The sequence below is a fragment of the Piliocolobus tephrosceles genome, chromosome 17, assembly GCF_002776525.5.
Source record: "Piliocolobus tephrosceles isolate RC106 chromosome 17, ASM277652v3, whole genome shotgun sequence".
Lineage (NCBI taxonomy): Eukaryota > Metazoa > Chordata > Mammalia > Primates > Cercopithecidae > Piliocolobus > Piliocolobus tephrosceles.
In genome coordinates this window covers 19964778-19989345 of record NC_045450.1, presented here as the reverse complement: position 1 = coordinate 19989345, position 24568 = coordinate 19964778, and the positions used below count along the sequence as shown (strand labels likewise).

General features: G+C 42.1%; 1 protein-coding gene across 1 annotated transcript in view; it reads right to left on the bottom strand.

Moving 5' to 3' along the window:
* Nucleotides 1-1640: 1640 nt before the first annotated feature.
* The window catches only part of ANKS4B (ankyrin repeat and sterile alpha motif domain containing 4B), a 30568-nt gene continuing 7640 nt past the window's right edge, over nt 1641-24568 (bottom strand). Inside the window, exon 2 of the mRNA XM_023225071.3 lies at nt 1641-5753. Coding sequence (XP_023080839.1) covers nt 4664-5753 — 1090 coding nt within the window. The 3' untranslated portion in view covers nt 1641-4663. The remainder of the gene's footprint in view (nt 5754-24568) is intronic.

Here is a 24568-nt window from a genome sequence, read left to right as displayed (position 1 = left end):
AAGACGAGCCTGACCAACATGGAGAAATACAACATTAACCAGGCTTGGTAGCACATGCCTGTAGTCCCAGCTACTCAGGAGGCTGAGGCAGGAGAATCACTTGAACCCAGGAGGCCAAGGTTGTGGTGAGCTGAGATGGCACCATTGCACTCCAGCCTGGGCAACAGCAGCAAAACTCTGTCAAAAAAAAAAAAAAAAAAAAAAAAAAAAAAAGGAAAAAGGAAAAAGAAATAAAGAAAAATAGAAAAAGAAAAAAGAAAAGCAATAGGAAGGTAGAAAATGACAGGAGACTTGCATATTAAAAAAATTACATGACTTGGCCAGGCGCGGTGGCTTACGCCTGTAATGCCAGCACTTTGGGAGGCTGAGGCAGGTGGATCATGAGGTCAGGAGATCGAGACCATCCTGGCTAACACGGTGAAACCCCGTCTCTACTAAAAATAAAAAAAAAATTAGCTGGGCGTGGTGGCAGATGCCTGTAGTCCCAGCTACTCAAGAGGCTGAGGGAGAACGGTATGAACCCGGGAGGCGGACCTTGCAGTGAGCGGAGATCGTGCCACTGCACTCCAGCTTGGAAGACAGAGCAAGACTCCATCTCAAAAAAAAAAAAAAAAAAAAAAAAGATTACATGACTCAACCAGCCTTGTGGAGAATGAAATAAGACAGATAAGTATACTTACAGCAATCTAGTGAGTGATGGTTGGGGGCAGGAACCAATAGGTCATCTTGCAAACATCAAAGAGGATTTAGCTCTGAGACATATTGAAAGGTTGAAAGGGCCTGGTGACCAATTGGGTGATGAAAAGAAGTATTGGGTTAAATTTTCTGTTTATGAAAAATGGAGATTTAGAGCTGCATGTTTCAATGCAGCTGAAACAGAGCACGATCACTATTTGGGTCTGGATAACTCATTGTTATCCAGATGATAACAATGGTTATCATCTGTCCTGTACATTCTAGGATGTTTAGCACCCATTGTTTCTACTGACTGGATGTCAGTGGCACCACTGTTCCCCTATCATGGCCATCAAAAATGTCTCCAGATATTGCCAGATGTCCTCTAGGAGACACAGGGCAAAATCATCCAAGTTGAGAATTGCCAACTTGGAAGAAAATGGGTTCAGTCCTGGACACATTGCGTCTGGAGTACTTGTGAGACGTGTGAGAAGAGATGTCAGGTAAGACTTGGGCTTATGGATTCGGTGCCCAAAGCAATGGTCTGGGCTGGTAACTTGGACTTAGGAATTATGAGCATTTAACTGACCTGTATTACACAATGGCCTGGAATATAAGCACAATACACATTTACCACACCATAACTTCTCAAACTCTCCTCTTAGTGAAATGCTCCCAACTGCTTTTCCCTCTTGTTGACTTTTATGTCAAGCTACATAGAGGGGAAAAAGAGGGGCCAGGTGGCTGGGGTGATCAGATATTATTGGATTGATCTATTCTAAGCATCTAGTTTAAGAGATGGAAGTTTGAGATCAGTGAGTACTTGAAGCTCGTCCTGGTTCATAATCCTCTTGTCTTTGTCTCTCATCAAGGCCTTTATATTGCTCTGGCATCTTCTCTTAGGCCCCTGTAGTTGGTATTTAGTTTGAAAGATCTGGAATTCTTAGAACATTGATAACCTCTTATAACATGGTATAAACCTTTTTTATTACATAGCAATACTCTGTGATGGAGAGACTATATCCTTGATGCTGAGAACTTTGGACAACCCTCACCTATTAATTCTGTCAATCATAAAAGAAAAGAACCTCCAAGAAGAGCATAAAGGTACCTGATGAGACCCCTAGGGACAAACATCTCCTAAAAAGGGATGAGAGTCAATGTTCAAGTTCATTTCTACTAACCTGAGTGATGGCTCTCTTGCTATGATGTAGTTAGGGCGGACAAGGAGCAAGTATCTCATTAGGCAGATTCCAGACAATAGGTGAAGTGGGGATTCTGGCATCTGTGATGATGAAATATAATAGTGGCAGGCTCAGACTACAAACTTTTCTGAGCGCTTTCTATTTGCCAGCTGCTTCTGTGCACATTAATGAAGGCAAGCAAATCTTCAGTTTATTCCACAAGATATGGTATTTGTAAACAATCATCCCCTAATGCAACATATTTATTCAATGGCTAACAAGCTTTCTGAATATATTCATTGAGGAAGAATAAGCCAATTGTTCATCAGATTTGAGCATTTGTATCCTCCCCTAAACTTGAATCCTCCATGATGCCTCTTGAAGTAACCCAAACAGATGTGCATCAGAAAGCAAGCTGAAGATAAACAGCTGTTTCTGTTTATACCCAGAAGCAACAGTAAATTCCACTGGATGTAAGTCAGGCTGTGGAGATCTAATGGAGCTTAGCTATTCAGTGGGGTTTCAGTTTGAATTTGGGATTGTCACTAAAAAAATGTCTGCAGCAGTGTTGTCCATTTCTTTCTTTCTTTCTTTCTTTTTTTTTTTTTTTTTTTTGAGATGGTGTCTCACTCTTGTCGCCCAGGCTGGAGTGCAGTGGTGTGATCTCAACTCACTGCAACCTCCACCTCTTGGGTTCAAGCGATTCTCTTGCCTCAGCCTCCCGAGTAGCTGGGATTACAGGTATACGCCACCACGTGCGGCTAATTTTTGTATTTTTAGTAGAGATGGGTTTCCGCCATTTTGGTCAGGCTGGTCTTGAAATCCTGACCTCAAGTGATCTGCCTGCCTGGGCCTCCCAAAGTGCTGGAATTACAGGAGTGAGCCAAGTGTTGTCAGTTTCTATCGTGGAACCTACAGGTATTTAGATATGCAGCAATGGTGACAAACAACAGTAAATAAACCATGTGTACATAATAAGTATGAAAATGTGAAATTTCCTTTTACAATCAAATCTTCCCTCCAAGTTGCTTTTTTTTTTTTTTCCTCAAGTTTCAGTAGGTGTTTGCCTTTAAAAAACTCATCAGTTGTAGTTGGCCAGACTTTTTTTTCTGTATTTTTCTTGGTCTCCTCCCCGCCCCTCTTACTTAGGACTGTATTATTCTGCTAGGACTGCCGTAACAAAATGCCCCAGACTGGGCGGCTTCAACAACAGAAGTTTATCAACAGAAGTTTATTTTTTCACACCTTTGGAGGCTGGAAGTTCAAGATCAAGGTGTTGGCAGGGTTGGTTTGTTGGTTTCTCCTGAGGCCCCTCTCCTCGGCTTGCAGACAGCTGCCTTCTCACATGCCCTCACTGTGTCCCTTCCACCTACGTGTCTCTTCCTCTTCTTAGGACACCAGTCCTAGGCTGGGTGCCATGGCTCGCGCTTGTAATCCCAGTGCTCTGGGAGGCCGAGGCAGGTGAATCACCTGAGGTCAGGAGTTCAAGACCAGCCTGGCCAACATGGTGAAACCCTGTCTCTACTAAAAATGCAAAAAATTAGCCAGGCGTGGTGGTACATACCTGTAATCCCAGCTACTCAGGAGGCTAAGGCATGAAAATTGCTTGAACCTGGGAGGCAGATGTTGCAGTGAGCTGAGATCATGCCACTGTACTCCAGCATGGCTGACAGAGCAAGGCTCCATCTCAAAAAAAAAGGAAAAAAGGACACTAGTCCTATAGGATTAGGGTCCCATTCTTATGACTTCATTTAACCTTAATCACTTCTTTAAAGGCCTTATTTCCAAATACAGTCACATTAGGGGTTAGAGCGCCAACATACGAATTTGACACAAGTCAGTCAACAACAGGTACCATCTGTATTCTATTTTTTCTTCACTCTCCCCACCGCCACTCTGTCTCTATTCTCAGGCAGGAGTATTATAGATGCATTTCCATTACTTGTAAACATGTACACATTTGTTAAAGGGTTAGATGCATTTAAGTTGGTCATCAAGCCTCAGGCCAGGAAAGAACTTTAGTCTCTACCACTAGGCAAAGTCATAGAGCTCAGGAGAGAAAAAGAGTTAGAATTCCCAGGTTATATGGATCAGAAAGCAAGCAGCAGGATAATGACATGAGATTATAATTTTAAATCCAGAGATAGAAAAGTAAAGGAAGTTTCTTTCATTTTCCTGTCATGCATATGACCCTTTCTTTATTCAAAAGTATCAAAAAGATAGTCTGGATATGGTGGTTCACACCTGCAATCCCATTGCTTTAGGAGGCTGAGGTGGGAGGACTGCTTGAGGTCAGGAGTTTGAGACCAGGCTGGGCAATGTGGTAAGACCCCACCTCTACTAAAACATACAAAATAAGCCAGGTGTGGGGGTGTGCACCTGTAATCCCAGCTACTTGAAAGGCTGAGGTGGGAGGAGATCACTTGAGCCCAGGAGGTTGAGAATATAGTGGACTATGATCATACCACTGCAACCCAGCCTGGGTAAGAGAGTGAGACCCTCATCTCCAAAAAATACAAATAAAATAAAAAATAAATACACACACACACACACACACACACAAGATAACTGAAGAGAAATGCCATTTTCTTGTCATGAAGTCTCCTCAAGTTTCTCACGGAGATTTATTTGGATGGGCATAGCCTACCTCCCAGAGTAAACTTTGGGCCTCTCTCTCAAGTAGGCATCTCTGATGCCCTAGAATCCATTCCCAGTGATCTGGCATTAGGTAAAGAGGGGGTGCTGCCTGGAGTGCTGCCAGCAGACCACAGCATCACCCCAACGCTCCAGGCCAAAACCCTCCATCACAGGCTGGTGTCGACCAGCTGCCCAGGCTGTTGTAGCACCTGCTTCCTCCTGTTTATAGCATTCAGAACTTTCTTCCTGGGACCCAGCTGCATTTGTATGCTCTGAAGGTCTTCATCAGAGCAGAGCAGCAGAGCTTCTAGATCAATCTGCTCTCTCTTAAAGATAGGCAGGAATTCTTCCAGGTGCTGAGACAGCAAGAACACTTCCAGGGGCGTGGCGTCGACCACATCTTCCTCCCACTCCACTTCATCCTCACCCCACGGCAGATCATCTTTGAGGCCGTTTTCCTCTTCCTCTTCATCAGCTGCACCCTCATCAGCCTCTGATGTTCCTTGTGTTTGAAACAATTCACTGGGCAGTTTAAAACCCAACTCCCTCTTGCTATCTGAGATGTCTTCAGGACTCAATATCCTGTTCCTTCTAAAAACAATACTTCCTAGACCTGGACGATTGAGAATGGATTCATGGTGCACACTGCTGTCCTCCTCTGCTGACAACTGGAGCTTCTCTTTGAAGTCCCCTGAGAACGAGTCTTCCTCTTCCTCTCTGAACACTTCCATCACATTCCTCTGCCCACTTCTGCCTTCCTTCCCCACCTGTTCTGCTGTATCTTTGTTCTTCTTGAACTTGATCTTGAAAGTATCTTTAATGCCCTTAGATAGTGACCCGAATGTGCCAGGAGCAGAAGCATTTGAAGGGAATGACCTGGAGAAGGTACCCTTGGAAGAAGAGAGAGTCCCAGACTCCTCCTTGCTGTAGGTGTGGGCCATCTTATTTTGGTGCTTCTCCTGGAGCCTTTCACACTCTTTGATCTGCCTCCTGGCATTCTTCTGAGCCTGCTCCTTCAGCCTGGTGACCTTCTTGGGGTTCATGATGTTCTGCGCAGTGGCAGCCTTGTCCAGGAGAGCAACACATTCATTCTGCTCCCGGCTGGCAGCAGCATCCAGCGGAGTCTGTAAGTCATTATCCAGGGCAAAGATGTTGGCACCAAAGTTGACCAGGAATGAGACGCAGTGGGCATGGCCATTGGAGGCTGCAAAATGTAGAGGAGTGTTTCCCCAGATGTCACACCTATCAGGGTCCCCTCTAGAAGAGAAAATACAGAAAAATAAATAAACAACACGTTGGACATTTTTTTCTGAATTGGGCTCCAAAAATTCAAAAGAAAAATAAAGAACAAAAGGCATGTTAATGCAAACATGTTCATCCTGACTTGACATTGTTATAAGATACTGGCTGCAAGTCCAGCTATCTTAGAACCGTCCCATCTTAAAACCACATGGCCAGAAATAGAGTCCATCTCTACCCTGTGTCTCCTTTTTGTTTGTTTGCTTCTTTTGTTTTGTTTTGAGACAGGTTCTCACTCTATCTCCCAGGCTGGAGTGGAGTGGTGTGATCACAGCTTATTGGCAGCCTTGACCTCCCAGGCTCAGTTTATTCTCCCCACTCAGCCTCCCGAATAGCTGAGACTACAGGCATGCACCATCACACCTGGCTAGTTTTTTGTAGAGACAGGGTTTCACCATGTTGCCAGGCTAGTTGCAAACTCCTGGACTCAAGCCATCTGCTCATCTTGGTGTCCCAAAGTGTTGGATCACAGGTGTAAGCTACCACGCCTGGCTGTGTCTCCTTTTTAGAAGCAAGAAAAACTTCCTAAGAAATTCTCCAGCCAAACAACTTTCTTGTCTCATTGGCCAGCACTGGGTCACATGCCTAAGAGATGGGAAACATAGTACTGTGTTTAACTTAGATCAATTGGATTTTGCCCTGAAATTAGGCATAGGATTGTTCAATGGCTCCTCAAGAAAATAATAAAATCAAAATCCTAATTTGTAGCATGTGCCAATTTCTGTGGTGTAAATACATCCACCATGGCAGATTTCAAGCTACTAATGTGACAACACTGGACACAGAGTTTGGAAGAGATCCACAGTAGCATACCATTATCAACTATTTCCACCATGTAGATATAATGGACACGAATTACCTTAAGAGATAGGTAAGAATGAAAGGTATTAAAGTAAGTAGAAAGTAAGACTTTTGTGTAACCTTTTTAATATAATTTGTTAAATTACATGTTAAATTTTTTTTTTTTTTTGAGATGAAGTCTTGCTCTGTCACCCAGGCTGGAGTACAGTAGTGCGATCTTGGCTCACTGCCTCCCAGCTTCAAGCAATTCTCCTGCCTCAGCCTCCCGAGTAGCTGGGACTATAGGCACCCGCCACTGCACCCAGCTAATTTTTGTATTTTTAGTAGAGATGGGTTTCACCATGTTGGTCAGGCTGGTCTTAAATCCTGACCTCAGGTGATCCACCCGCCTCAGCCTACCAAAGTACTGGGAGTACAATTGTAAGCCACCACACCCAGCCTGTAATTTTATTTTTAAGAATGGCTATGTTCTCAGAAGCTCAGGCTTACAGTAACCTATGATTGAACCACTGTACTACAGCCTGGGCAACACAGCAATACCCTGTCTTAAAAAAAAAAAAAAGGCTAGGCTCAGTGGCTCATGCCTGTAATCCTAACACTGGGAAGATGAGGTGGGAGATTTGCTTGGGGCTGGGCATTCAAGACCAGCCCGGGAAACACAGCAAGACCTGTCTCCATTAAATATCTTTTTAAATAAAAATAATAAAAAGTAAAAAAGAATGGCTATGTTTAACTGCCAAACTTTCTAAAATTTAGAAATAACTCCTGACAAGCTGGTTCCAGCATGCTACTGCTACCCTCCTGAATTAAGTCACATGTGGGGAAATAAATAACTGAACCAAACTCAGTCCCCATCAGCAGAAAAGAAGAAAGAAATGGATTTTGGGGAGGTAACAGTCTCTGTTATAAACATTATTCATTAAAAGGGCATTACATCTCTATTTCTCTACTTACTTCCATATGACTATACAGGTTCATATAAGTGTGTTGTTCTACAAAAGTTTAAGGAGGAATTGAAGATACTATTAGATGGTATTAAGGCCAGAAACCCAATGCCTGGCACAGAACAGGGACATAGTAGGTGCTCCAGTATTTGTGGAATGAATGAAAACCTACTGGAATCCTGCTCAAGGCAGCAAACCCTCCTTTCCTACGAGGACTTGAGTTACAAACAGGAACAGATGAAAAGTCGAGTAACTTTTTTAAATGATGGCCAGAGCCATGAATCACTGCTGAGAACTGTAATACAGATACTAAGGGGTCCTTCCTTTGCCCTAGTCTAGACTCCAAAATCAGGATCTCACTCAACTCTGGCCAGTCTGGCCCCATGGAAAGAGGACAGTGAGTCTGAGAAGTCCTCTTAACATTCCCGGGAAGTAGAGGGCAGAAACAGAAGAGAAGATCTGCACCCTTGCAAATGACCTGTTAGTGTGCCATGACCCTTCTACTAGTTCCTGGCTGCTCAAACTTTGGTCTCCAGACCAGGCGCATTACCTGTGAGTTTGTTAGAAGTTCAGAAGACTCACACGCCTGAAATCCCAGCACTCTGGGAGGTCGAGGTGGGTGGATCCCGAGGCCAGAAGTTCAAGATCAGCCTGGCCAACATTGTGAAACCCTGTCTCTATTAAAAATACAAACATTAGCTGGGCATGGTGGCATGCACCTGTAATCCCAGTTACTCAGGAGGCTGAGGCAGAAAATTGCTTAAACCCAGGAGGCGGAGGTTGCAGTGAGCCAAGATCACACCACTGCACTCTGGCCCGGGCGACAGAGTGAGACTCTCTCTCCACTCCCCACCACGAAAAAAAGTACAGAAGACTCCCAACCAGACTTATTGAATCAGAATCTACACTTTAGCAAGATCTGCAGGTGATTCATAGGCTCACTAAAGATTGAAAAGGACTTCACTGGTTTAAGGGAGGAGACCACCCCTCATATTGTCTTATGCCCAACTTCTGCCTCCAAAGAAAGAAGATGTAAAAACTAAAAGTCAGAAATGAAATCCACAGGCAGACAGCCCGGCACCACACCCTGGGCCTGGTAGTTAAAGATCGATCCCTGACCTAATCAGTTATGTTATCCATAGATTACAGACATTGTATAGCAATGCACTGTGAAAATCCCTATCCTGTTTTGTTCTGATCTAATTACCAGTGCACGCGGCCCCCAGTCACATACCCCCTGCTTGCTTAATCAATCACGATGCCCTTATATGCACCGCCTTAGTGTTGTGAGCCCTTAAAACAGACAGGAATTGCTCACTCGGGGAGCTCAGCTCTTGAGACAGGAGTCCTGCCAATGCTCCCGGCTGAATAAATCTCTTCCTTCTTTAACTAGGTGTCTGAGGAGTTTTGTCTGCAGCTTGTTCTGCTACATTTCTTGGTTCCCTGACCAGGAAGTGAGGTGACTGGCGGATTGTTGAGGCAGCTCCTTAGGCGGCTTAAGCCTGCCCTGTGGAACATCCCTGTGGGGGACTCTGACCAGCCTGAATGACATGGATCCTGAGAGCGCTCCTGGGTAGGCATTTGCCCTGGTGGGATGCCTCGCCAGAGCAGTGTGTGGCAGGCCCCAGTGGAGGGTCAATGCAGAGGCTGAACACTGGGAAGGAATGGGCACTTGGAGTCTGGACATCTAAAACTTGGTGAGACTAGTTTTTGGAACTTGCCCACTCTGTTTGAGTGGAAACATGGCCTGATCATCCATGGCGTGCCTTTATCAGTACTTTGGTTTTGGTTTTGACTTGGTTTGAATTGCTTGACAGGACCAGTCTTGGGAACCTACCCACTCCATTTGAGTGGAAGCGTGGCCTGATCACCCATGGCATGCCTTTATCGGCACTTTGGTTTTGGTTTTGACTTGGTTTGAATTGCTTGACAGGATTGGTCTTAGGAACTTGCCTATTCCATTTGAGTGGAAGTGTGGTCTGATCACCCACGGTGTGCCCATATCGGCACATTGGTTTTTGTTTTTGACTTGACTTGGATTGCTTGATACTTTGGTTTTGGTTTTGACCTGGCTTGGATTTCTGGACACTCTGATTTTAGTTTTGATTCTGGTCTGGTGTAAACTGCAAAAGTGTGTGTGTGCCCTTTTTACCCATTCTTTGTTTTGTGCTGTGCGTGTGGTGTGAGTGTGGTGTTTTGTCTCGAAGAAGCATGGATCAGGCACAAATAAGCCCACTCTACTAGGAACTATGTTGAAAATTTTCAAAAAAGGATTTAAGGGAGACTATGGAGTACTATGACACCAGGAAAACTTAAAACTTTGTGTAAGACTGGCCAGCATTAGAGTTCATTGGCCATTAGCAGGAAGCCTGGACAGGTCCCTTGTTTCAAAGGTATGGCACAAGGTAACCTGTAAGCCAGGAGACCCAGACCAGCTTCTGTACACAGCCACTTGGTTACAGCTGGTTTTACACCCCCCACCCCCAACACACAGTGGTTGAGAGGACAGCAGCATAAGCAGCTGGCAGAGGCAAAGAAAGAGAAAGAGAGGAAAAGAGGCAAAGAGAGAGAGAAAGAGACAGAGAGGACAAGACAGACAAAGAGGGAGTCAAGGAGAGAGAGAGAAAAAAAGAAAGAGAGAGGCAGAGAGAGAGAGGAAGAGAAGAGGCAAAAGGAAAGTCAAAGAGAGACAAAGTCAGAGAAAAAAAGTGAGAAAGAGGTATACAAGTAGTAAAGAAAAAAAGCCATCTATACCAATTCTAAGTTAATTTAGACAAAACAAGGTCTTATTAAATAGCAAAGGATAATTAAAATCCCAAACTTACAAGTTTTTCAACAAAAGTACAGTTTGCTAAAAGTTAATAGTGTAACATGTATTATAGTAACTTCTATTCTTGTGGCCTTAGACAGTCTAGTCCACAGATTTAAAAAAAGGGGGGGGGGGATGAGGGGCGGAATTTATACAAAAAGAGTGTTATATGGTAAATTCTTGTCCTGAAATAAATTACCTGGTTGTTTAAAGAAAGAAATGTTTGTAATAAGTCAGAAAGTTAAGGCATGTCAAAAAATTGCCTGTAAAAGTCATGAAAGAAAAAAAGTTATTAAAAAAAAGTGTGTTAAAAAAAGAATTTATGCAAGAAATGTTGTATAATTTAAAAGTAATTAGGCCTCCTAATGTAAAACTATTGAAGAGACGGTTTATGTGCAAGGTGTATAAGGAGAGTAAAGTATACCTTTGGTAAAAGGATTATAAGTAGGCATAAGAATGTGGATTTTTACCTACATTAAAAGGTTAAAAATATGTATATTTTGTTATAAAGTTTTAAGCAAGTTTTAAAACGTTAATTGTGTGTAAATTCTGTGTGTAAACATATCAGCTAATGTTAAAGAGGTATCATCCAGTTTTTCTGTAAACTGGACATTAAAATAAAGCATAATAGGTTTTTCTTAAAGCACCAACCTGCTCTTTAGCAAAAATTATAAAAGGTTAAAAAGAGTCTATAAAATCTTACCTTATGGTCAAAGATTAAAAATTAGATAAATATGTCTACAAGTTTTTATTAAAATTAAGTTTAACATTAATGATATACTAATATAAAGGTGAAATTTAGCTTATCTGGTATAAAAATCATAGAAAAAGCATTATTAAATATACAATGGTGTTTAGCTTTCTTTGATCTAAAAACTAATAAAAAGAGATGCTAAAGGAAATTTCTCAGTAAAAAGGCACTAAGGACTATAAAGTCCACTGCCAAGGTCCCCACATTTAAAACAAAAGGTCAATTTCTTAGAAATTATATACTTGGTTTATCTTCCACTTTCCTTTCCCTCAAAACTAAAAGTCTTTTAGCACATGTAGCACCCCTAGAATTTGCAGTAAACCAGCACCAGCCTGAAGATCACATTCTCATTGAAAGGTGGAAAGAAGAAAATCTCGAGCCAGCCTGGGAAGGACCCTACCTTGTGCTGCTAACCACCAAGACTGCTGTTCGTACAGCAAAATAGGATGGACTCATCACACCCGAGTCAAGAAAGTGCCACCCCCTCCAGAGTCATGGGCCATAGTCCCAGAGGAAAACCCTACCAAACTAAAGCTAAGAAAAATTTAACTCTTTTCATCTCTATTACTCTTTCTTCTTTTCTCGTTCTCTTGCTGACCATCTTGTTATTAACTAACCAAGTCAATTTCCCCTCCAACTATTGCATTTAATACTTGCCTTGTTATACTCTGTGGAGACTTGCCAAGTCAAAGACAGCTCTCTACTTCAGAAAAGTACTTCTGTCCCTCCTGACTGGGCGTTACTAAACTAGGACCATTTAATCCGGGGAGATTTTGATAAAGATCCCAGTGCCAACCAGGAGTCTTGTCCCCTGATGTAGAGCTTTCATGCCATGGTTGGTCCAATGTTCTGTGGACCACTAAAGAGCAAGGATGGACTGCCCCAACCAGTTTTTGTAATTTCCTAAAATCATACATTCACTTTACTAGAAGATCATAGAAGTTAAAGACTTAAAACAAACTTTAGCAATTAAGACAGGATACCAAGATGCAAATGCCTGGTTAAAATGAATCAAATATTCCATCTGCATGTTAAACAAAAGCAATTGTTATGCTTGTGCACATGGCAGGCCAGAGGCCCAGATTGTCCCCCTTCCACTAAGGTGGTCCTCCAGTCGACCAGGCATAGGCTGCATGATAGCTCTTTTCCAGGATTCTACATCCTGGAATAATAAGTTATGCCAAGCTCTCTCTGCTATATCCCAAAGTCTGGCACCCTGCAGTTCAGCCCCCAAGGGCCATCCAGCTTCCATCTCCCAACACTAAGTTTGTTTTGTGTCTCTCACAACAGGGAGAAAGCTTAGTATTCCTTAGAGACCTGAAAGGATGCGATGAGCTTAAGAATTTTCAAGAGCTTATCAGTCAGCCCTTGTTCATCCCACAGCGAATGTGTGGTGGTATCATGGTGGACCTTTACTAGGCACTCTGCCGAATAAATGGAGTGGCATTTGTGCTTTAGTCCATTTGGCTATCCCGTTCACCCTGAAATTTCATCAGTCAGAGAGAGAAAAAATAAGACATCGTAAAGTGAGAGAAGCCTCTTATGGGTCTTTCACCTCTCACATCTATTTAGATGCAATTGGAGGCCCGCAAGGAATACCAGATCAATTTAAAGCTTGAAATAAAATAGCCACAGGATTTAAGTCAATATTTTAGTGGGTGACAGTTAATAAAAATGTGGATTAGATAAACTACATCTATTACAACCAATAGCAACAAGCTTTTCATGAGTTAAAAGAAAAACTCATGTTGGCCCCAGCCCTGGGGCTACCTGACCTGACAAAACCCTTTACACCCTATGTGTCAGAAAGAGAAAAAAATGGCAGTTGGAGTTTTAACCCAGACTGTGGGGCCCTGGCCAAGGCCAGTGGCCTATCTCTCAAAACAACTAGACAGGGTTTCCAAAGGCTGGCCCCCATGTCTAAAGGCCCTGGCAGCAACGGCCCTGTTAGCACAAGAAGCAGAGAGCTAACTCTTAGGCAAAACCTAAACATAAAGTCCTCCCATGCTGTGGTGACTTTAATAAATACCAAAGGACATCATTAGCTAACGAATGCTAGACTAATTAGACACCAAAGCTTGCTCTGTGAAAATCTCCGCACAATCATTGAAGTTTGCAACACCCTAAACCCCACCACCTTACTCCCAGTATCAGAGAGCCCAGTTGAATGTAACTGTGTAGAGATATTGGACTCAGTTTATTCTAGCAGGCCCAACCTCTGAGACCATCCTTAAACATCAGTAGACAGCAGTACGTGGACGGAAGCAGCTTCACCAACCCTTGCAAAGTGACTCTGAAGAAGATGACAAGCCCTGCTCCAGTCACACCCGGAAGCTGACTGGTCCACACATGGCAGAAGCATAAGGAAATTCATCGCGGGACTCATTTTCCTTAAATTCTGGATTTGTACAGTAAGGTCTTCAGCTGACCTTCCTCAGACTGAGGGCCGTTCCCAGTGTATACATCAAGTCACTGAAGTAAGACAAAAGGTTGCTATGGTCCTATTATTTTATGGTTATTGTAAGTGTACTGGAACTCTAAAAAGAACTTGTATAATGTTATTCTATACAAGGTATGTAACCCAAGAAATGACCAACCTAATGTGTGTTATGACCCATCTGAGCCTCTCATGACCACAGTTTTTAAAATAAGATTAGGGACTAAAGACTGGTAGGGGCTCATAAACGATATGAGTAAAGTGTTAGCCAAAAAAAAGAAGTGCCCAAACAAGTCACCTTAAAATTTGATGCCTATGCTGTCGTTAATAATAAGAAGTTAAAAATAGGATGTGGTTCTCTTAATTAGGAAAGAGGCTATATGGCAGAAAATAAGTACATTTCTCATGAATTAGGACTATGTAAAAATAAATGTAGATACTGGTCTTATGTCATTTAGGCTACTTAGATTTAAAAAATGAAAAAATCCTGTCCACCTTCAGCAAGGGAAAAGTGGCCCTTCCTGTACCAGTGGTCAGTGTAACCCCTTAGAACTAGTAATAACCAACCCCCTTAATCCTCGCTAGAAAAAAGGAGAACGTGTAAGCCTAAAAATTGATGGAGCTGGACTGGATCTTCAAGTAAATATTGTGGTTTGAGAAAAAGTTTATAAACACTCTCCTGAGTCAGTATTTCAAACCTTCTGTGTTAAACTAAATGTGCCAGAAATTCCAGGAAAAACAAGATATTTGTTTTTGCAATTAGCTGAGCATGTAGCCCAGTCTCTCAATGTCACTTCATGTTATGTATATGGAGGAACTGTAATAGGAGATCAATGGCCATAGGAAGCCCAAGAATTGGTACCTACAGACACAGTTCCTGATGAATTTCTGGCCGAAAAGAATCACCCTGATCACGTCTAGGTCCTAAAGGCCTCAATCGTTAGACAATACTGTATAGCAAGAGTGGAGAAGGACTTCACCTTTCCTGTAGGAAGACTACATGGTGGAGTTCAAACCACACAGAGAAAAATCCATTCAGTAAATTTCCAAAGTTGCAGACCGTTTAGGCCCACCCAGAGTCCCACCGGGTCTGGACGGTCCCCACTGGGCTATACTGTGGACATAGAGCCTATGCTAAGCTGCCTGTCCAGCAGACAAGTAGTTGTGTTATTGGCACTATTAAACCATCTTTCTTCCTACTGCCCATAAAAACAGGCAAACTCCTGGGCTTCCCTGACTATGCTTCCCACGAAAAGCAAAGCATAGCCATAGGTAATTAAAAAGATGATAAACGGCCTCCTGAAAAAATTTTACAATACTATGGGCCTGCCACTTGGGCACAAGACGGCTGGTGGGGATACTGGACCCCCATTTACATGCTCAACTGAATCATACGGTTGCAAGCTGTCTTGGAGATCATCATTAATAAAACTGGTAAAACCTTGACTGTTCTGGCCCAGCAAGAAACTCAGATGAGAAATGCTATCAAAATAGAATGACTCTTGACTCCTTGCTAGCAGCTGAAAGAGAAGTCTGTAGAAAATTTAACCTTACCAATTGCTGCCGCACATAGATGATCGGGGCAAGTAGTTGAAGACATAAAGACATGACGAAACTGACACATGTGCCTGTACAAGTGTGGCATGGATTTGACCCTGAGGCCATGTTTGAAAATGGTTCCCAGCATTATGAGGATTTAAAACTCTTTTTTTTTTTTTTATTTATTTTTTATTTTTTATTATACTTTAAGTTCTAGGGTACATGTGCATAACGTGCAGGTTACATATGTATACATGTGCCATGTTGGTGTGCTGCACCCATCAACTCGTCAGCACCCATCAATTCATCATTTATATCAGGTATAGCTCCCCAATGCAATCCCTCCCCCTTCCCCCTCCCCATGATAGGCCCCAGTGTGTGATGTTCCCCTTCCCGAGTCCAAGTGAGCTCATTGTTCAGTTCCCACCTATGAGTGAGAACATGCGGTGTTTGGTTTTCTCTTCTTGTGATAATTTGCTAAGAATGATGGTTTCCAGCTGCATCCATGTCTCTACAAAGGACGCAAACTCATCCTTTTTTATGGCTGCATAGTATTCCATGGTGTATATGTGCCACATTTTCTTAATCCAGTCTGTCACTGATGGACATTTGGGTTGATTCCAAGTCTTTGCTATTGTGAATAGTGCCGCAATAAACATACGTGTGCATGTGTCTTTGTAGTAGCATAATTTATAATCCTTTGGGTATATACCCAGTAGTGGGATGGCTGGGTCATATGGTACATCTAGTTCTAGATGCTTGAGGAATCGCCATACTGTTTTCCATAATGGTTGAACTAGTTTACAATCCCACCAACAGTGTAAAAGTGTTCCTATTTCTCCACATCCTCTCCAACACCTATTGTTTCCTGATTTTTTAATGATTGCCATTCTAACTGGTGTGAGATGGTATCTCATTGTGGTTTTGATTTGCATTTCTCTGATGGCCAGTGATGATGAGCATTTTTTCATGTGTCTGTTGGCTGTATGAATGTCTTCTTTTGAGAAATGTCTGTTCATATCCTTTCCCCTTAAAACTCTTATAATAAAAATCATAGTAGTAATAGGAACCTGCTTCCTGATCCCTTCTTTACTACTTGTACTTATTCAAATAGTAAAAGGTTTCATCGCTACTCTAGTTCACCAGAATGCTTCAGCACAAGTTTACTACCTAAATCACTATCGATCTGTCATGCAAAAAGACATAGGTAGTGAAAATGAAGGTCAGAGCTCCCACTAATAAAATGAGTGAGAGTCTCAAAGGGGTGGGGGAATAAGGGAGGATACCACCCCTCATATTGTCTTATGCCCAATTTCTGCCCCCAAAGAAAGAAGTAAAAACTGAAAGCAGAAATGAAATTCACAAGCAGACAGCCCGGTGCCACACCCTGGGCCTGGTAAAGATCGACCCCTGACCTAACCGGTTATGTTATCTATAGATTCCAGATGTTGTATGGAAGAGCACTGTAAAAATCCCTGTCCTGTTCTGTTTCATTCTGATTACCAGTACATACGGCCCCCAGTCACGTATTCCCTGCTTGCTCAATCAATCACGACCCTCTCCTGTGGACCCCCTTAGAGTTGTGAGCCCTTAAAAGGGACAGGAATTGCTCACTCGGGGAGCTCGGCTCTTGAGACAGGAGTCCTGCTGATGCTCCCAGCCAAATAAGCCTCTTCCTTCTTTAACTTGGTTCCTGAGGAGTTTTGTCTGCAGCTTGTTCTGCTAGAGGTTAATGTGATCCAACCAGGGTCCAATAATTTGATAAATCAGATTTGTAGTTGCTCCATGGGAATTCCTGGCTCTCTGGTGTGTGTTAGTTACAAAGAAGCACTTTCACATTCTTTGCCTTCAACCATCACAATCTCCCTCTTAGAGAAGGCAGGCAAGAATCACTATCACAGGAATAAAATAAAACTCAAAGAGCTTAATTGATTCGCTCAAGGGTAACAGGCAGCATGCTTTGGATCAGGCTGGTCTCCAAGTCAAATTGTTTCCAACACAATACATCCTAGATGAACACAACTGGGCTTTTCCAGCTACATGGCCTCAAGCTTAATTTTTCTAGGACTTGGTTTCCTCATGTAAAAAGTAAAATAAAGGTTCATCTTCAAAAACTTTCCTCCCCATCTAATTAAAAATAGATAATAACTTCTGTTAAAAACAAAATGTATTCAAAAACCTGTACTAACATTCTTTTTTTATTTTTATTTTTATTTATTTATTTATTTTTTGAGGCGGAGTCTTGCTCTGTCGCCCGGACTGGAGTGCAGTGGCCGGATCTCAGCTCACTGCAAGCTCCGCCTCCCGGGATTACGCCATTCTCCTGCCTCAGCCTCCCGAGTAACTGGGACTACAGGCACCCACCACCTCGCCCGGCTAGTTTTTTTTGTATTTTTAGTAGGGACGGGGTTTCACCGTGTTAGCCAGGATGGTCTCGATCTCCTGACCTCGTGATCCGCCCGTCTCGGCCTCCCAAAGTGCTGGGATTACAGGCTTGAGCCACCACGCCCGGCCTTGTACTAACATTCTTAAATATTGACTAGCCATAATAAAAAAATCAATATACTTGATACTCTTAACTCCCACAACTTAGCCTAAATATTTACCCTAACATATTTATACTAGTCCAAACAAACATTAAGTCATAGCCTGTTCCTCTTCCTTATTTAAAAGTGTTTTTACCTTTCTCAACATTCCACAAGTTACTTCCTCTTTCCTTTGTTCTCCTCTGCCTTCGCCTCTTTTAAGAAGTTCTAAGTTACTAACGTATCAAGACAAATACGAAATGTAAAGTCCCATTCCAGCCAATAAAAACCAAACACAACAATAAAGTAAACATGTGAAGTTATAAATAACCCTGTCTCCTTTGTTCACTATACTCTTACAACAAAACTACTAACAAACAAACCCTTTCTACAAAAAGTAAAAATAGCCTTACTAAAAGAATTACATTTATGCTTAAATACTATTTCTTTACAACACCAAAAAGCAAACATTCCTAACACTCATCTGTAAATTGAAGATAATACTGTCACCTATTCATAGAGTTATGTGAATTAAATAAGTTAATCTACATAAAGCATTAGAAAACTGCTTGGCACATAGTAAATATTGAATAAACATTACTTATTATCCTTCCCCTTGCCCCCAAACTCAAAATCCTTGATTACATGTATTTATTTTTCCTTGTATTCAACTAGTAAATTCCTGCAACACAATAACTCTTGTGGGTTTTTAAAAATCACTTATAGGCCAGGTGAGGTGGCTCACACCTGTAATCCCAGCACTTTGGGAGGCTTGAGGCCAGGAGTTCGAGACCAGCCTATTCAACATGGTGAAACCCCATCTCTACTAAAAATACAAAAATTAGCCAGGTATGGTGGTGCACACCTGTAGTCCCAGCTACTCGGGAGACTAAGGCAGGAGAACCTGAGAGGTGGAGCTTGCAGTGAGCTGAGATTGCACCACTGCACTCCAGCCTAGGTGACAAAGTGACACTCTGTCTCAAAAAAATTAAAAATAAAAATAAATCAATCACTTATAGTTTTAATTTGACAAATATTTATGTCTTGTCTCCTTAATTGGATACTATGCCCCAAAGGGCAAAGCCTGTGTCTCTTTCTCCTTTGGGTCACCCACATGTCCCCACAGAAGTCTCAAACCCAACCCAAAGAGGCCAAGCAAGTCATGTAAGTGACTGAATGGGGCCAAGTTTGTTCTGTCAACGAAGTCACAGTTAAAAGCATACTCCACCTAGAAAGGACAGCCACAGCTCAGCTCCCTTGAATAAAAGTAGAAACAATGTTGCCAGAGTTCCCATTTTTCAAATGAAGCCACAAATCCAGAATTTCATGAGAAATTCTGTGATTTTTAAGTGTTGGCTCCAATTTAAAGAAAAATATAGTAAAGTCCAAATAAAACACATTTGTGGACCAGCTCCAGCCCATAAGCTGGCAACTGGTAACCTCCTTCTGAGCAGAGAGAACAGTGTGAGCAGAGGCACAGATGGCTGATATTACAAGGCATATTTGGAGAACCAGGAGTATAGATCAGTGTGACCAGAGTGCGTGGAGTTGAGGGTAAGGGAGAAGAGTGGAAAAGGAAAGAAAATGAAATCAAATCTAAGGAAAGCAAATATTAAGGAACATAGTTTTGCTGGGAAGCCAGTTTCCAGAAGGCTCTGGTCAGTCAGCCTGATTTAATTGTTTGGGATGAAAAGAGATCCTTCAACCTTGGCACAGACCTGCATCTTAAGGGACTGCTGTGCCTCCCCGCTAAACACGTGGTTTCACTTTTTATTTTAAATAAACACTAGATGCAAAAGACTCCTGAAGTATCCTAGACATCAAAGAGAGATTGTAAAACACCCAAGACGTTACTATAAACAGAAACACAAACATACTGATTAAATTTGCCTGAAGTTATCCTTGGACTGGATAAGTTGAAAACAAAATTATTGGGAGCTGTGGGCTGCAGGAGGGATGCAGAAGGGCACTAAGATGTCTAGGCTAAATGTATATGCTTAAGACCATAGAGTGGTGGAATTTTCCCATTTCACTGAATCTTTATTTTGCTTTAAGTTCTGGGATACATGTGCAGAACGTGCAGGTCTGTTACACAGGTATACATGTGCCATGGTGGTTTGCTGCACCCATCAACCCATCATCTAGGTTTTCAGCCCTTCATGCATTAGGTATTTATCCTAATGCTCTCCCTCCCCTTGCCCCCCACCCCCCAATAGGCCCCAGTGTGTGATGTTGCCCTCCCTGTGTCCATGTGTTCTCATTGTTTAACTTCCATTTATGAGTTGTTTGGTTTTCCCTTCCTGTGTTAGTTTTCTGAGAATGATGGCTTCCGGTTTCATCTATGTCCCTGCAAAGGACATGATCTCATTGTTTTTTTTTTTTTTTTTCTTACGGCTGCACCCATTTCACTGAATCTTAAGAATGATGCTTTCAAGACAGAAGGAAGAACAGTAAACCTGAGATGACCCCAAAGGTGGGTCTTCTTTTGAGAAAATTTCAAATGCAAAATTCCAGATTTACAGATGAAACTGTCAGTAAGACAATTCATGGGTTTTCCTAGTGGCTTTAAGCTATTAAAATTCACAAAACTTCAGCCGGGCGCGGTGGCTCACGCCTGCAAACCTAGTACTTTGGGAGGCCAAGGAGGGCAGATCACGAGGTCAGGAGATCGAGACCATCCTCGCTAACACGGTGAAACCCTGTCTCTACTGAAAGTACAAAAAAATTAGCCAGGACTGGTGGCGTGTGCCTGTAGTCCCAGCTACTCTACAGGCTGAGGCAGGAGAATGGTGTGAACCCGGGAGGCGGAGCTTGCAGTGAGTCGAGATCGTGCCACTGCACTCCAGCCTGGGCGACAGGGTGAGACTCCATCTCAAAAACAAAACAAAACAAAAACTTGCAAAAATTCTATTTACAGACACATTTCCAAATTGATGTACAGTTTAAATGAAAATATTTTCTACAGACAAGTTGCATGGAGTCCTTTTAAATTCCTTACTATCATTGTTCACATTTCTCGATAGAACCATTGCATATAACTGCCCGGGTGGCAAACTGGTCTCTCTCATTTGATCATCTGAGTTCAACATTGATGCTCTATGGTTTTCTTAGGCTAAGCTCAGTCTAGTGTGATTTTTTTCTATTCCCCTTTTCCCCAAAAGAGAAACTCACTGAAGAGATTTCAGATAACCCATTTATCCCTTGATTTTTGGTAGATCAGTGCATTTGGGCACTAATTTTTAAAGCTGGCTTAGCACTATTGTCACTAAGTAGGCAATTTGCTTAAATTACTCTGAGCATCTGTTCCATTCCAATTTCTCCTCCTGAAGTTGTTTTTTTGTGAAGTTCTCAGAAATCAACTATTCTTTCAAAAATGTTTTTCTGCATAAGAAGAAATATTTGGATTCACTAATAATCAAAGAAATGCAAATTGAAACAATACTCTGGCCTTTGCCAATCAGATAGGCAATGATTAAAAAGAATAGAAATACTTGGTTTTGGCAGGAGTATGGGGAAAGAAATACTGCTGGAAGAAGCAGAAAGTGGTTCAAATTTCCTGGCGCAGTATACACAAAAAGTCTTTAAAATGAGGCACTCTTTTGAATCTACAATTCTACCTTTAAGAATTTGTCCTAAGGAAATAGAAGACCTTTGTGCAAAGATGAATGAGCAAGAATGTTCCTCCCAACCTTACTTATAACAGGAAAAAGACTGGATTCAAATTAAGCATCATGAATAGTCAACTGATTAAATATATTATGGCATCAACCTGTGTCCATCAGTGGAAGAATGGATAAAGAAAACACAGTCGCTCCACACAATGGAATACTATCCAGTCTTAAGAAACAAAGAAATCCTGTCATTTTCAACAACATGGATGAGCCTGGAGGACAGTGTGTTAAGTGAAATAAGACAGGCACAGAAAAATGAATACCACATGATCTCACTTATATGTGGAACCTTAAAAAGTCTCCTAGAGCCCGGGTGCGGTGCCTTATGCCTGTAATCCCAGCACTTTGGGAGGCTGAGGTGGGCAGATCACAAGGTCAAAAGATTGAGACCATCCTGGCCAACATGGTGAAACCCCGTCTCTACTAAAAAGATAAAAATTAGCTGGACGTGGTAGCGGGCGCCTGTAGTCCCAGCTACTTGGGAGGGCTGAGGCAGGAGAATTGCTTGAATCCGGGAGGTGGAGGTTGCAGTGAGCTAAGATCATGCCACTGTACTCCAGCCTGGTGACAGAGTGAGTCTCTGTCTAAAAGAAAAAGTCTCCTAGAAGCAGAAAGTAGAATGGTGATAACTAGGGAGAGGCAGACTGGGGAGATGTTGGTCAAAGGATACAAATTTCAGTGAGACAGGAGGAATAAGTAAAAGACATCTATTGTAACACATGATGACTATAGTTTTTTAATTAGTTATTCTATTTATTTTTTATAGAAATGGGGCCTTGCTATGTTGCCCAGGCTAGTCTCGAACTCCTGGCCTCAAGCAATCCTCCGGCCTCAACCTCCCAAAGTTCTGGGATTACAGGCATGAGCCATCATGATAAGCCACTCAGCTCAGTGGCTATAGTTAATAACAATACACTGTATATTTGAAAATTGCCTACCAAGTAGACTTTAATGTTCTCATCACAAAAAGTATAGAAGGTAACACATATATTAATTAGCTAGATTTAATTCCACAATGTATACATATTTTTAAAAATCATGTTGTACACCATAAATATATACAATTTTTGTTAACTAATAAAAATAATGAAACTGGCCAGGCACAGTCGCTCACACCTGTAATCCTAGCACTTTGGGAGGCCAAAGTGGGTTGATCACTCGAGGCCAGGAATTTCAGACCAACCTGGCCAACATGGTGAAACCTCGTCTCTACTAAAACTACAAAAATTAGCATGGGTGGTGGCATGCGCCTGTAATCCCAGCTACTCTGGAGACAGGCAGGAGAATTGCTTGAATCTGGGAGGCTGAGGGTGCAGTGAACTGAGATCGCACCACTGTGCTCCAGCCTGGATGACAGAGTGAGAAGCCATCTCAAAAACAAACTAACAAAAACCATAAAACAGAATACCATGAAGTCATTAAAATGTGGCATGCATTATCCTATCCCTAGCAAATTAACACAGGAACAGAAAACCCAATACCACATATTCTTACTTATGAGTGAGAGCTAAACGTTGGGTACTCACAGACATAAAGATGGCAACAACAGACATGGGGGACTATGAGAGGAGGGCAGCAGTTGAAAAACTATTTGATACCATGCTAACTATCTGGGTAATGAGATCGATCATACCTCAAACACCAGCATCCTGCAGTGTACCCACATAGCAAACCTGCACATGTACCCTCTAAATCTAAAAGTTGAAATTGGCCTGGCATGGTGGTTCATACCTGTAATCTCAACACTTTGGGAGGCCGAGGCAGGTGGATCGCCTGAAGTCAGGAGTTTGAGACCAGCCTGGCCAACATATAGTGAAACGCTGTCTCTACTAAAAAATACAAAAATTAGCCGGGCATGGTGGCACACACCTGTAGTTTCAGCTACTTGGGAAGCTGAGGCAGGAGAATCACTCAAACCCGGGAGGTGGAGGCTGCAGTAAGCCAAGATTATGCCACTGCACTCCAGCCTGGGCGAGAGAACAAGACTCTGACTCAAAAAAAAAAAAAAAAAAAAAGTTGAAATTATTAAAAAAATAAAACAAGATAGTGGCATGGATCTCAACTTTTAAGTGCAAATGGTCTATGATATATTGTTAAATAATTAGAAGGTTTCAGTATAGTTTATATGATTGTCTTTTTAAGGGAGAGAATGTACATGTGTTTGCATGTACTCAGAGGAAAAAGTCTGAAAGGATATATACCCAAATGTTGATGACTGTGGGAACTGGTATAATTTTTACTTTATCAATTCTATTCAATATGATGTGAAATGTTACAATAAGCACGTATTTCTTTAAGAATCAGACCGGCGTGGTCGGCATGGTGAAACCTTGTCTCTACTAAAAATACAAAAATTAGCCAGGTGTGGTAGTGGGCACCTGTAGACTCAGTTATTCCAGAGGCTGAGGCAGGAGAATCACTTGAACCCAGGTGGCGGAGGTTGCAGTGAACCAAGATCCCAACATTGCACTCCAGGATGGGCGACAAAAGCGAGACTCCATCTCAAAAAAAAAAAAAAAAAAAGAATCCACGACAAGGAAAAGTCTAGTTTCCATTTTAAAAAATAAAAAAACTGGCCAGGTGCAGTGGCTCATGCCTGTAATCCCAGCACTCTTGGGAGGCCAAGGCGGGCGGATCACGAGGTCAGGAGATTGAGACCATCCTGGCTAACATGGTGAAACCCCGTCTCTACTAAAAACAAACAAAAAAATTATCCTGGCATGGTGGTGGGCGCCTGTAGTCCCAGCTACTCGGTAGGCTGAGGCAGGAGAATAGTGTGAACCCGGGAGGTGGAGCTTGCAGTGAGCCGAGATCGCGCCACAGCACTCCAGCCTGGGCGACAAAGCAAGACTCCGTCCTAATAATAATAATAATAATAATAATAATAAATAAATAAAACCAAGAAATTTCATACACTTTAAAGGTAAAATGAATTTTTTTTTTTTTGTAATTGGGCCATTATGCTTCCTAGTGCAGGAAAATACATGTTAATGATGGCTTTCCATCTTTAAATTTTAAAAAGAAAGAAAGGAAAATAGTTTTCTTTTTTTTTTTTTTTTTTTTATTATACTTTAAGTTCTAGGGTACATGTGCATAACGTGCAGGTTACATATGTATACATGTGCCATGTTGGTGTGCTGCACCCATCAACTCATCAGCACCCATCAATTCATCATTTATATCAGGTATAACTCCCCAATGCAATCCCTCCCCCCTCCCCCCTCCCCATGATAGGCCCCAGTGTGTGAGGTTCCCCTTCCCGAGTCCAAGTGAGCTCATTGTTCAGTTCCCACCTA